Source organism: Vombatus ursinus, unplaced genomic scaffold, assembly GCF_900497805.2.
Source record: "Vombatus ursinus unplaced genomic scaffold, bare-nosed wombat genome assembly UNPS02014167.1, whole genome shotgun sequence".
NCBI classification, from domain to species: Eukaryota; Metazoa; Chordata; class Mammalia; order Diprotodontia; family Vombatidae; genus Vombatus; species Vombatus ursinus.
The window spans coordinates 2,179,948-2,193,050 of NW_020953945.1; the positions used below are offsets into that span (position 1 = coordinate 2,179,948).

A 13,103-nucleotide genomic window follows, 5' to 3' on the forward strand; every position below is an offset into this window, starting at 1 on the left:
CAGTGCCCGCGGCCCGGCCGAGCGCCCCTTGATCTCCCTAGCCCGACCAAAATGTCCTTCCCCTGTACGCAGATGAGCACCTGGGGCTCCGCCCACAGACGCCGCTACGCGTGCTGATTGGTCCGCGGTGGAGGCGTGGCCGGGAGGAGGCTTGTTGTGAGAGGAGCGGGATGGCCGCCATCTTGTGCGGCGCCCGAACCCCGGCCTGAGCTCGAGCCTGATCTCAGGCGTGCGGCCTCCAAGCGAGAGAGCGAGGGCCCAGGCCTCGGAAGGCGTGAGAGCGGGAGCCACCGCCCCCCACCCCCTCCACCGCCCCGTCTCCCATCCCCAGAGCCCGGCACAGCCCGTGGAGAGCGGAGCGCTCCGGGGTCCGGCGTGGGCCCGCGCCGCCCGCGGAGGATGAACGGAGGATAAATGGTGCCCCAGGCGGACAGCGGCGCCTTCGTGCTCCTCTTCCTGCTGGTGCTCACCGGCACCGAGCCGCTGCGCCCAGGTGAGGCCTGAGGACGAGACCGAGGGCCCCAGGGGCCCCAGCCAGGGCTAGGGGCCTGGGGCGGAGGGGCGGGGCCTGAGCCTGAAGGAAGGGAACCTGAACTTCAGGGGGCGGGGCCTGAGCCTGAGGGGGCGGGGCATAAGCCTCTAGGAAAGGAACCTGGTCCATAGGGGGCGGGGCCTGGATATGAAGGAAGGGAACCTGAGCCCGGGAGGGGCGGGGCCTGGGCCTGGGTCTGGAGCTGTGTATCTCCCCCCCCCCCCATCGGGCCTACACTGAGTGTGACCCAGAGTAAACCCAGGGACCAAGAGGCAAGCAGAAATAGGCTCCCACGGTGGGCGAGTTTGTTTTTCCTGGTCCTTTGCAGAGTCAGTAAACATTGATTAAGTGCCTGCTGTGTGTCAGGCACTGTGCCAAACAGTGGGCATACAGAGAAAGGCAAAGCCCAGCCCCTGTCCCCAGGAGCCCCCTGGCTGCCCCTGCCCCCAGGAGCCCCCTGGCTGCCCCCGCCCCCAGGAGCCCCCTGGCTGCCCCTGCCCCCGCCCCCAGGAGCCCCCTGGCTGCTCCTGCCTCCAGGAGCTCCCTGGCTGCTCCTGCCTCCACCTCCAGGAGCCTCCTGGCTGCCCCTGCCCTCAGCATATTTTGTTTACCTTTTCTTTGCCCCCCTCCTCCCCCAGGCCTGATACACAGGAGACACTTAATCAGTGTGGGATGACCAGACTTCGTGCCCTCATGGGTTCTTTCTCTGTCCTGAAGTTGGATGGTGCTGTGATGGTGCCAGTTTCTCGACTGCTAAATGCCCCTCTCCAGAGCCTGCTGGCCATTTGGCCATTTCTTCTGCTGGGTCTCTGGCCACCTCGTTTTTGGTTGCCAGAGATACTTCCCGCTTCACCCTTTGGTTTCCTCCTCTCAGATACACATCAGAAACCCCTTGGTGATAGCCCACGTCTGGTGGGTTCTCCCCAGCCCCTTCTACTCACAGCTTGCCTACTGGCCAAAGTGGGTTTTTGAGGGTTCTCTTAGTGCAGTGCCTGGCATGTGAGGGGGTGCTTCATGAATGCTTGCTGACTGACTCACTGACTGGCCTCCATGTGTATGGGCAGCGTAGATTTCACTGGAGGGCCGACTGTCAGCGAGAGCTGTCCAGCAAGAGAAGGGGCCGCCTCCATGCACTGTGAATATTCTCTGTTCTTGGGTCCTCCGCAGGGGGTCGTGCGTGTCCCTTCCAGGGGCCTGGGCCCCAAATCCTCGCCCCAGTGGTCGGGAGGGAGCCCTGTTGTGGGTGTGCCAGGGCTTCCCATTGGGATGCTCAGACTGTTTTCTCCAGTTAAGCTGAGTTCCTTGTGCCTGTCCCCTGCCCCCATTCCACAAAGTATCTACTATGTGTCCTCTGGCTATGCTTGGGGGACCACCCACCAAGGCCTTCCTTCTGTCCCTGAGGGTCTGTGATTCTGTCATTGGGGGCAGTTCACCCCTCTCTGACTTGCTAGAGGCTTTTGAGGAGTGGCTTCCAGCGTTTTGAGCCAGCACTGGAGTGAGCCCCTCCAAAGTGAGGCTCTGTACTTGGACAGGGGATAGATGTGTGTGTCCTTGCCAGGCCCACCCTCAGGAGCATGCCCTCTGTTGGCACAGCTGAGAAGCAGGCTTGGCTACCTCCGTGCCACAGAGTACACAGATGAGTAGGGCAAGGGCCTGAGAAGAGGATGGGGGGCTGTGAGCAGTGGAGGGCAAGGTGATGACTAAGTGAGGGAGGGCCCTTCCAGCCCCCAACTCCTCCCAGGGATCCTTTCAGCTGGAGAGGGTGGACAGGGACTGGATACTCGGGGCCAGGGGCCTGGAGTGGGGGACCGGAGATTGGGAAGCAGGTGCTGGGGTCTGGGGATGAGGGGCCAGAGATTGGGGACCGGGGGCTGGGGACTGGTAGCCAGGGGCCAGCGAGCACAGGGTCTTCCAAGGAAACTGGGTTTAGAGAAGGGGAAAAAAGAGGTGTTGGAATTGAATTAGGAAGTGTCTGTTGTGTAGGAGGACCTGGGGGGGTAGGGGTGGGGATTCAGATATGCTAGGCTCCACAAGTGTGCAGTCTTGGGTGTCTGTGGGTTTGTGGATGACTTCATGAGATTGTCAGGTGTCGAGAGGCCGCACGACCCAGCGGAACTGACCCATGCTCAGCAAATTGTTGATTATGTGGCTACTGATACAATCCAGAAGGGAGAATCGTGCCTTCTTCTTTGGGAAAATATGCTGTAATCTATCAGTGTGTATTTATTAAGCACTGCTGAATGCCCACTAACACTTTGTGCCTCTCTTCTGGCTCTTCATGGACTTTTTTGCCTTGGATTAGAGGCAGCTGGGCGTTTGTCCTTTCACTTGCAGTTGACTGGAAGCTCTTGGAGGGCAGGGACTGGCTTGCACCCCGGCTGTGCCTCTCTGAGTAGCTCAATCTAAACAGACACTGGACTGACTCTGATGTTAGTTTGGTTTCTGGAGTGGACGCTCTTTGCATTTTCGTAAATGACATTTGTGAATGAGCATTGATGTTAGCACATGTTTGAGAAGTTGCTTTTCTCACTCACTTCTGCTCTGGGCACCCAGTGTTAGGCACCTGCCTCCCAAGGTGAGGTTCTGGGTGGTGTCTTACAGTAGGCAGGCCGACTGCCTGTGTCAGGCGTTGATACTCCATTTCTGATGTTAGTCACGGGCCAGATTTCAGCACATCTCCTTAGTGCGTATGGTTCACCCCTGGAGGGGGCTTTTGGTTTTTGGGAGAGGTGAGCTGTGAGAGCCTTCGTCTTTGGGGTCATTCATCCATATCAATCTGCAGGCTTTTTGCCTTGCCCCAGAGGACTGGAACTTGAAAATTCAAGAAAAGGGTTGTGTCTGAATCTGGCAGTTATTGTATAGGTGGCAAATGCTATCTGACTCAGTATAGTAAGTTCTCTGTGATTTACACATCTTGCTAGAAGATGATGGTGTGGCAAGGATGAGGGAATTTGTATTTTTCTGGGACAAGATTCTTGAGGTGTTGGGGTTCTCCATTGGCGTGAAGGTGGTGGCAGGTCATAAACTTTCAGGTTCAGGGGCTCTTCCGAGGCCTTTAGCTCAGGCTGTCTCAGTGAGGAGATGCCGAGCTGGAGCCCAGAAAGCCCAGCCGAGCTTCGTAAAGGCCCTTGTTGTTACCAGTGTGGGCCCGAGTGGTGGTGTGCCACCAGGCCCCCCTCCCTGCGACTGTCATCTGTCCTTTGTGCCACTTCTGTGTGTCCCGAGAGAGGCACGCTTCTCCGTTCCGAGCCTGGCAGTGCTGCCACTGGGCCTCCCAAGGAAAGTCCTGTAAATTCATTTTAAAACACTTAAAGCAGTAAGTAAATGGTCTGTTGAGGCTCTTTTAGAAACAAAACAAAACAAAACGTGGCTGTCACTTCCCATGGTCCCTCACAACAAAGAAATAGAGCTGAGCTGAACAAATGACCCCATGGGCCCTGCCCGAGGAGGGATGCCCCATTCGGCCCCTGTAGTCTCCCACTTCCCCACCCAGAGATGGGATGGGAGCCTCCTTATCGGTCCATTGGAGTCATCGTTAGTCACTGCAGCGATCAGAGTGTTGACGTCTTTCCTTCATGTTATTGTGGTCCCCAAGTTACTTGTTGCCCTGCATTTCCTCTTCCCTCCCCATATTTCCCTAGATTCTTCCCTTTTCTTCTTTCTTTATTTATTTAATTTAATTTTTTTTTTAAGGCAATTGGGGTTAAGTGACTTGCCCAGGGTCACACAGCTAGTAAGTGTCGAGTGTTTGGTCTGAATACAAATTTGAACTCAGGTCCTCCTGACTTCAGGGCAGGTGCTGTATCCACTGTGCCACCTAGCTGCTCCTCCCCCCACTTTTCTTATTTCTAACAGTGCAGTAATCTTATTGCTGAACCACAGTTTGTCTGGTTATTCTCTAGTCCAGGGGTAGGGAACCTGTGGCCTCGAGGCCACACATGGCCCTCTAGGTCCTCAAGTGCCACCCTTGACTGAATCCAAACTTCACAGAACAAATTCCCCTCATAAAAGGATTTGTTCTGTAAAACTTGGACTCAGTCGAAAGGCTGCACCCAAGGAGCTAGAAGGCCACGTGTGGCCTCAAGGCTGCCGGTTCCCCTAGTCCTGTGTCTGGGCAGTGGGCCAGGGTCAAGACCCCAACAGAGCCATGCCATTTTGGTCTCTTCGACTATAAAGGATAGGAGCCAGCCAGCCAAGTCAATGGCATCACTTTTCTAGTTACTCAGAGAAGGTCACTCTATCTCATTTTGTGTATTTGAGGCAGTTCCTTTTGACTTGGACTTCCTTGGGGCCTTCTGCCTCTTTGGTATGCTTCAGAGACTTCTAGTGTAACTTCAGACTGGCTTCCTCAGCATGCCTTTCAAACGCGCACCATTTGGGTCTCTGCCGAGCAGATGGGTGAGGTGGAGGGTGCCACGGTCTGGTTCCACGCTGCCTTTCCAGCACCCTCCAATCCGACCTGACAGCTAGCCAGGCTGTCGCCCCAACCTCAGACACTGGCACGCCCACTGTCACTAGAATGTAAGTTCCTTGAGGGCGTGGACTAGATTACTCTTCAGCTAATTGATTATTAGTAAAATTATTGATCGATTTTGTTTTTATGCCGCTTTGATTTTCTGATCTGTTTCTTCCCCTCCTTCCTTTCCTCTCTCTGGCTAGCTCATTATTCTGGATAGTCTAGCAGAAAAATCAAGGCAGCAGGGCTAACCAGCGTGTCCCCTGAGTCTGATGGTAGTCACAATGTTTCACACTCGTCATTTCTGTATTTGTATCCCTGGTGCCAAACCCAGTACCTCGGACATAGTCAGGGCATAAAAAATACATGAATTGAATTGAATGATGGAATCGTGGCGGGTTGGGTTTCTTGTTAGCTTAAGGAGGACTCAGAGGTGATTGTACCTGAACTAGGTCTTGAAGGGTGGGTAGGATTTGAAGAGTGGTTGGAGAAGTTTTTCTTTCCTCTGGAGTTTCTGTTCTAAGATCGAAATTTGAGGATGATTATAAGCCACAGTGTAGTTGATAAAAGGGCCAGCGCCTTTTCAGAGGGGCCCAGGCTCGCGTGGGAATCCTGCTCTGGCCTTTCATTGGTTATCTCCAGGGCAGGCCGTCCCTCCTCTAACCTTCAGTGGCCTCATCTGTAAAATACGAGTCACTAATGATGGCTAACATTTCTGTGACGCTTACAGTGCGCCAGGTCTCTGGTGCTGAGTGCTTTACAGTTTATGATCTCATTTGAAGAGAATCATTTTACTCACTGGGGTTTTAGGATCCAAGGGAATGTCTGTGAATTGGTTTGCAAACCTTATGATGTTAGCTGTTGTTTAGGATTAGACTTGGTCACGTCTTTAGTGACCAAAGAGATTTTCCCTCTTTCTCAGTAATATTGCCTTTGATGCTAGATGAGTTATCGGAGGCAGACAGCACAACGTGACCTTTTCTCCCAGGCCTGCTCCCGTTTGGGTGATGAGGCCGTTCGTCCTGGCTCTCCAGGCTTTCTCTCACTGGCCCCTTGCCGTGGAGGCTCAGGGGGCTTACGCTTTCATCGTTGTCAGCCTTCACACGCCTTTGTCCAAGACACAGGTTTCTCTTTAAATGAGGTCAGCTGCCTAGAGGAGGAAGAAACTTCATTTTTCTATATGTGCCTTTTAGTTTTTTAAAACAAGTCATTGTATTTCATCCTTTTAGCCCCATCTGGAGAGTGTCAGTTTCCTTTCCATGTTTTGTATGGTCATCTAAGAGGTGGAAGGGACCTTGGACTTGAGCTCATGATTTCATTTTATTTATTTATTAATTTATTTTGATTTATCAACGATCACTTCCATAAGCTTTTGAGTTTTAAATTTTCACCCCCTCAGACAGCATGTAATTTGATATAGGCTATACATATACATTCTTATTAAACATATTTTCATGTTAGTCATGTTGTGAGGAACCACAAGAAAGAGAAAACAAAACAAAACAGAAGAAAAAAAGTAGCAAATAGTCCGCTTCGATCTGCATTCAGACTCCATAGTTCTTTCTCTGGATGTGGACAGCATTTTCCATCATGAGGCCTTTGGAGATGTGTTAGATCTTTGCCTTGCTGAGAACGGCTCAGTCTATCAACATTAGTCTGAGCTCGTGATTTTAAAGCTGAAGAAACTGAGACCCAGAGAGGTTAAGGGGTTGCCTTGAGTCCCCTGGGTCGTGGCGTGCCTGCCATTCCCCCACCGCTGGCCTCGGAGTCTGGAGAGTCAGCCGGGGCTGGCCTGAGCCCTGGCTCCAGCAGCACTGTGTGGCCCTGAGGATGGTGATCCTGCCCCCAGGCACTCTCCCTCCCAGGGTGGTTGAGACCCTTCCAGGTCCATGGAGCCTTATAAAACCCCTGGGCAGAGAGGAAAAGCAGCATCACGAATTTAGGTGCTTCTAAGGAGAAGGGGACAATTTCAAAAAATATTTGGATGAAAAGAAAGCAGATCTGCTCAGCCAAGTTCCCCCAGTGTTTCCTGAGCAGAGCATGAGGTAGATCTTGGCTTATCTCTCTCAGGCTTCACTGGAGCAGCAAGCTCGGCCCCCGTTGGGTGGGGCTTTGGGGTGATTTGAGTGGCCTGGCAGGGATCAGAGCTGGGCAGATGGGTAGCTGGCAGCAGCCAGCCCCCAGCTGAGTAGCCTAGGCTCTGCAGATTTCTTTGTCCCCCAGGCCGCAGGGGTAGGGTCTGCAGGAGTCCACACCAGTTGTCCTTTCCCTCCCCCACAAAGAAGGGATGGAGGTGTGCTAAGGCAGCTTTTTACTGTCGGGAAACAGCACTAATTATACACATCCCAGTGACAATTGGAGGCATACAAAATACCGTGTTGGTATTGGAAAGTGCTCTGTAGGCATTTATTTTGTAAGAAACCAAGTTAACATTTATTCCAGTAAAGGCACAAGCCCTCAGTGGACAGGAACAAGTGGAGGGTGGAGTGCTCGGGAGGATGCCGTCTTGTGACCTTGTTGATGGCACCCAAGTGCCTCATCCTGGGTCTTGGCACATGGGCTCTTTTGGGCTTTTGGAAAGAGCCGTGTGCGGGTGAGATTAGACGGGGTGGAGGAAGGGAGGAGGGAGGCTAGCCTGTAGCCTGGTACATGGGTGTCCCAGCCTGGCAGGGACACGAACGAGTCCCAAAAGGAGGAGGCTGATGGCTTGGGAAGCCTCATTGAGGATGAACGCCAGGCTCAGTAGGACTGGCTTATACCCCGAGCATTTCTGAGCTTGGCCTTGGAGTGAAGTCCACGGGGGCGGCAGTGTCACTGGCAGGGTCAGCTGAGGTGGAAAGGAAGGTCCTGAGAGGGGAGGGGCCTGGCAGGTGGAGGGCTGGAGGCCCTGGAGGGCCTGAGCACCGAGGCAGGTACTGAAATTTCCTGGGAACCTTGGACGAGGGCCCAGCAGGAAGGTTGAGGCCCAGAGGAGGAGGCTGGAGCAGCAGTGGTCCAGAAGGAGGGGTGGGGAGGGAGCGGAGCAGGAGATGGTGGAGCAGCTGTGGGCGAAAGCCAAGTCGTTGGGAGCAGGGCTTGGATGGCAGGGAAGGGGGAATGGGACCGGGAAAGGACAGCTTAGATCCAGCCTTTGTTATGGTGTGTTCTAGAGTGAGGAGGACTGGCCTCTCTATCTCCCTGGTGCCCCAAGGGGGCAAAAGGCAGGAAGGAGAAACGATGAGGAGTGAGGTTCAAGTTGTACTTTATAGCCATTGTCTTAGTCTGTCCTCCTGAAGGGCTGGGAGCTCCTTGAGGACAGAGACTCTTCTGTTTCTGCCTGTGGATCCCAAGTTCCAGCATGGTGCTCGAAGTAGACGTGTCACCGAGAAGAGTTTATTGGATCTAGTTTGATGGTGTTCTCCGTGCTAAGGCATGGAAATGATCGGCAATGGGGCATAGTGGAGGCCTGCTGGCCACGGAGGCAGGAGAGTCCTGGGTTTGAATCCCACCTGGTGGTGTGAGCGGTCTTCAGCAGATGTGCCCCCCAGTGAATACTTGTGTGGGAGGGAGGATTTGGCCTATTGGGGCCTTTCTGGCTGCTGTGTGCTGCTGCCCAGCAGCTGCTTTAGAGGATGGGTGGGACAGAGGGAGTCAGGGGAACCTGGGTGCCGGTCCCTGTTCCCCTACTTACTGTCTGTGTGGCCTTGAACAAGTTCCTTTCCCTGCCCCCGCCTCAGTTACTGGGGACATGGTAGAGAAACCACAGAAGTCCACAATGAATGTAGCTGGGTGGGAGATGAGGAGATGTCCGAGGAGAGGCTTGTCCTGTCCCTCTCCTCAAATCCACATTAAGAATTTAAAAAAAACCTGACAGCCTACTTGGCCAGTCCTTGGTTTTATTGAATTTCACTCAAGCAAAAGAGACAAAACTGCTGTGAGTGTCCCAGTGTTAAGTGGGACTCCTGCCTTGGGGAGTTTTTGCTGATCATGGCCCTTCACAAAGAACTTGTATTTCTTTTTGGTTTACAAAATACTTTCCTTCTAACAACCTGTGAGCAGGTCATGCAGGAATCGCCCTCATCTTGAGAGACGAGGAAGCAGAGTTTCCTCCAAGTGAAGTGAGTTGTCGCTGGTCCCAGGGAGAGGGCGTGTTGGAAGGAGAGCTGCTTTCTAGGCCGTGCACTCGCTCGGCATTAAATCATACTCAGATGCATCAGTGATCTCACCGATCTGGGAGTTCCCTCTCTGGTTTAGGTCACAACTCGTCCAGACTTGCCCGTCCCTTGTAACTCTTGTTCAGTTCTCCCAAAAATTTGTCACGAGGAATCCAGCCAGCGTGCTGGAGGCCTGCCTTGCCTTCTCCTCAGGTTATTGATGGAAGGAGGCTCTGACTGTCCACCGTCTCTAGCTCTTGCCAGGTGACTGTCTTCTCTACAGTCTAAAATTCTCTGCTGCCTCGCGTTCTTTGCTTACGTCCTTTGGAGGTGCCTCCTGCTCACATCCGCCCTGTGCTGAGCTCACCGTTGCCCCTCTCTGTGGTGATCATTTTGAATTGATCAGAGTCCAGGTCTGTTGGGGGCAGTGGAGATGCCGGCTAATTCTCAACCCTTCTCTGTGCTTGTAAAGCGAGGGTGCCCCCTTAGAGAACTCAGTAACTCTTAAGATGGTAGTCTTGTCACTTTGTTTTCATTTTCTGTGCTAATAAAACGCTCTTGTGTGATGTATTCCATCTATCCCACAGATGTGCGCTCCTAATCTCACACTTCAAGGTGGTTACTTGCCTCGTGCTCCAGGGAGAGAGCTTTTCTCTCCTCTTTGCCCCTCTCTGATAGGACAGAAACTTCTTTACCTCTTTGTCAAGAGCTCAGGCAAAACCACCTGTGACCCAGGTGGGAGAAAAGCCTGGCCCACCGTCCATTCCTGTCACTTCTGTGCCTCAGGAGCATCCTCAGCAGGCTGGGTGGGTGGGCGGCCACCTGGAGAGGGAGGAGGCTTTCAACCCCTGCCTGCCATGAAGGACAGAGCCAGAGTGCAGGAAACACCGACTTGTGGGAATGCACCCGGATACCTGTCTCTGTTCTGCTCTGTTGTCTGGAGGCAAATATGCCCTTTTTAACAGAGGTTCCATCTTTTGTATATAAACACACTGGTTAATAAAGACACATTCCTAAGTGAAGTCCCAGGCATGACCTTGTCTTACTGTTCTCTGCTCAGCTTGGCCCATCTGGCATGTGGGTTTTCCTCTGGGATGAGGGGGCCAGTCTGACACACTCAACAGGCAAGTGCCAGTATTGGGCTCTAGAGCCTGACCTTCCCTAGGGTCCTGAAGCAGGAGCCTTTCTCAAGAGAGTAGAGAGCTCTGGGACCCTTGAAAGCAACCATAGAATATTAAGTGATACGTGTGCCAGTCTTGGGTGCCTCTGGTGTCTGAAGAATTCCCAGGAGGAGACCTGAGTCATTGGGCCTTTTGGCAGTGATAACTGACATTTCTGTGGCCCTTTAGGACTTGCCAAGTGCTTGTCCACAACAATCCTGTGACATGGGTTGTGCGCCCAGTTTGGGTGTACTTTCTCATGTTGCTTCTAGTTCTGAGGCCCCAAGCACCAGAAGAGCTTTGATTCTTTGAGCCCAAATTGAGCTCTTATGGTGCTTGGGGCTGCCAGTGCCCAGTACTCATTTGTGAGCAGGATCTCAGGGTGTTGTCTTGGTGGTGGCTGGCCAGGATTCTAACCTCGTGAGGGAATCTACAGGCTCCTCTAGTCCATGTTCCAGAATCATGGGGTAGCAAAAGTTGGCCCGTAGAATTTTATTGGTTTTGCAAATCCTCCAGGGTACGATGTTGTTGGACACATTGGAAGTGCTGGGTTTGGCAATTTTATCAGGCAGCTCTGGATGACTATGCTTAAGTGTAGCATGAGCCTCTTCTAAAATAGTAGCAACGTACCTCGAAAGCAAGATCACAGGCACACACCTTTGTAGGCACAGTGTGGGGCTGGAGCACATGAGTTCTTCTGAATTACCAGAAAAGACAGAGTTGCTCAATTTCTATTTTGACTTTTTGTGGAAAACCTCCAATTTGTGTATTTTAATTTAATGGTCATTTATTTAGCATCTGTACGGGGCAAAGAGCTGTGCTGCTGTGTAAAGGTACTCAGACCCTGCCCCTGGCAGCATGGAGCTTGCAGTCAGCTGGAGGAGAGGGGCTGAGGACACACACACACACACACACACACACACACACACATGATATACAATAGCTGAAGTACAGAAAGGAGCAAGGGTTATTTGTGGTCAGAGGAAAGGATGACCACTGTCCATTGGGGGGAATCAGTGAAGACTTCCTGGAGAAGGTGGCTTTGGAGCATTTCAAAGTGAGCCAGGAAGGCATCCTCAGAAATCGGCCCCTCTCCCCCCATCCTTGTGCAGGCAGGGCTGTCAGGCGGAGTTTCCCGATGCAGCTGGACCTGGTTGTCCCTCCTCAGCCCCAAACCTGTTAGGGACTGCCTTGTTGTCTCTTGAATGAAATTCCTCATTCCTTCTGCCGGGACACTTGTGAGTCTCTGGCCTTTGGAAGAGAAAGAAGGGAATGAATTTGCATAAGCAAAGGCATGGGTCATTTTGTTGGTGATACGCACAAGGAATGGTAAGTCGTACAGACTGGCCAGAGTGTAGGGCCCTGGGAAAAGAGGAGTGTGAGACAGGACTGGAAATGGAGGCAGGGGACTGGTTGGGGTCAACTAAGGAGTTAGGAAATGATTGTTTTTATCCTGAACCTGAAATGCCCAAAAGAGAACATTTCTATACACACAGCAGCCTAGAAAACAGATTTTCTGTGAAACTGAATCTCCATTTCAAGCTGATTACTTTGGAAAGAAGGAGCATAATAAATTCATGTAATGTTCAAGACTGCCTTGTTTGTCTTTGCCTGCCCTTTAACCACACCCGTGACCTCTAATCCCTTAACCCCTCAGTTATCTCCAAGGCCATCAGCCCTGCACTGGCCACTCTTCCTCTTTTTCCCATTTTGACCTCTTGGTGAACCAGTTCAATTCTTTATTGTCCTCTTCTCTTGAGTTCCTGGCTCCCCTTATCTGTTGACTTTTGGGCTCTGCCACGCCTCAGCCTTGTATCATTCTCACCACCCTTTACCTTTGCTCCTACACATGTCCTGCTGAGGTGGCAACCATTCTGACAGAGGTCACTACAAAGTTATGTTACACAACCTCAACTGGGCCCTCACTGCTGCTCGGCAATCCTACGCCTCCCTTATCACCTCACCATCCCACTCTCCCAACCCTCTTCATTTGTCCTCAAACCTCCCATGGCTCTCCCTCCCTTCACCCTCTCAGGTGAGAACCTGGAGAACCTCATATTGTACTGGAAAAAACTGAGGCCGTTCACTCAGAGCTCTCTTTTCTCCCTGGTTTTACATCTCATATCCCTCAGATGCCTTCTGCCACTCTCCTCCTTCACTCTTGTCTTATGAAGAGGTGGCCCTTTTCCTTGCCAAGGAAACCCTTCCGTGAGCACAGTTGATCCCATTTCAATCCTGTCTTCTCTGGCATATTGCCCCCTTTGTCCTCCTACCTTCTCACTTCTCTTCACTGTCTCTCAGTCTGCCGGCTGCTTCCCTGCTGCCTAGAAACATGTCTGTGTCTTCCCCACCCTCTGAAACCCCACACCGGATCCTTCCATCCTCACTGTCATCCTGTATTTCTCCTCCGCTTTGTGGCTAAACTCCTCGAAAAGGCATCTACAGTAGATGCTTCCACTTTCTCGTCACTCTCTTCTTAACCGCTTACAATGAGTGTGGCTTCCAACCTTATCATGCCACCAGAACTGTTCTCTCCCAAGTCACTCGTGGCCTCTTAGTTGTCAAATTCAGAGGCCTTCCCTCCATCCTCCTTGCCCTTGGCCTCTCTGCAGCCTTGGACACTGTTGATCACTCTCTCCTCCTTGGTTCTGTCTTCTCTCTGGGTCTTTGGGACACCAGCCCTGCTACTTCTCCTCCTGTCTCTCTGACTGCTCTTCTGTTTCCTTTGCTGGATCTTCCTCCAGTTTGTACCTCCCGGGGTTCTGTCCTGGGGGCTCTTCTCCTTCTGTGGCACTTCACTGGGTAATCTCCTAAGCTCCTAT

The 13,103-nt window shown here is 52.4% G+C and overlaps 1 protein-coding gene across 4 annotated transcripts in view; it reads left to right on the forward strand.

Moving 5' to 3' along the window:
• The first annotated feature begins 348 nt into the window (after positions 1-348).
• DGCR2 (DiGeorge syndrome critical region gene 2) overlaps positions 349-13,103 on the forward strand; it is a 99,343-nt gene continuing 86,588 nt past the window's right edge. For 2 of the 4 annotated variants that reach the window (XM_027859412.1, XM_027859414.1), the window contains exon 1: positions 349-493. In XM_027859412.1, coding sequence (XP_027715213.1) covers positions 415-493 — 79 coding nt within the window. In that variant the 5' untranslated portion in view covers positions 349-414. The remainder of the gene's footprint in view (positions 494-13,103) is intronic. The other 2 variants (XM_027859411.1, XM_027859413.1) reach the window with 1 other exon arrangement.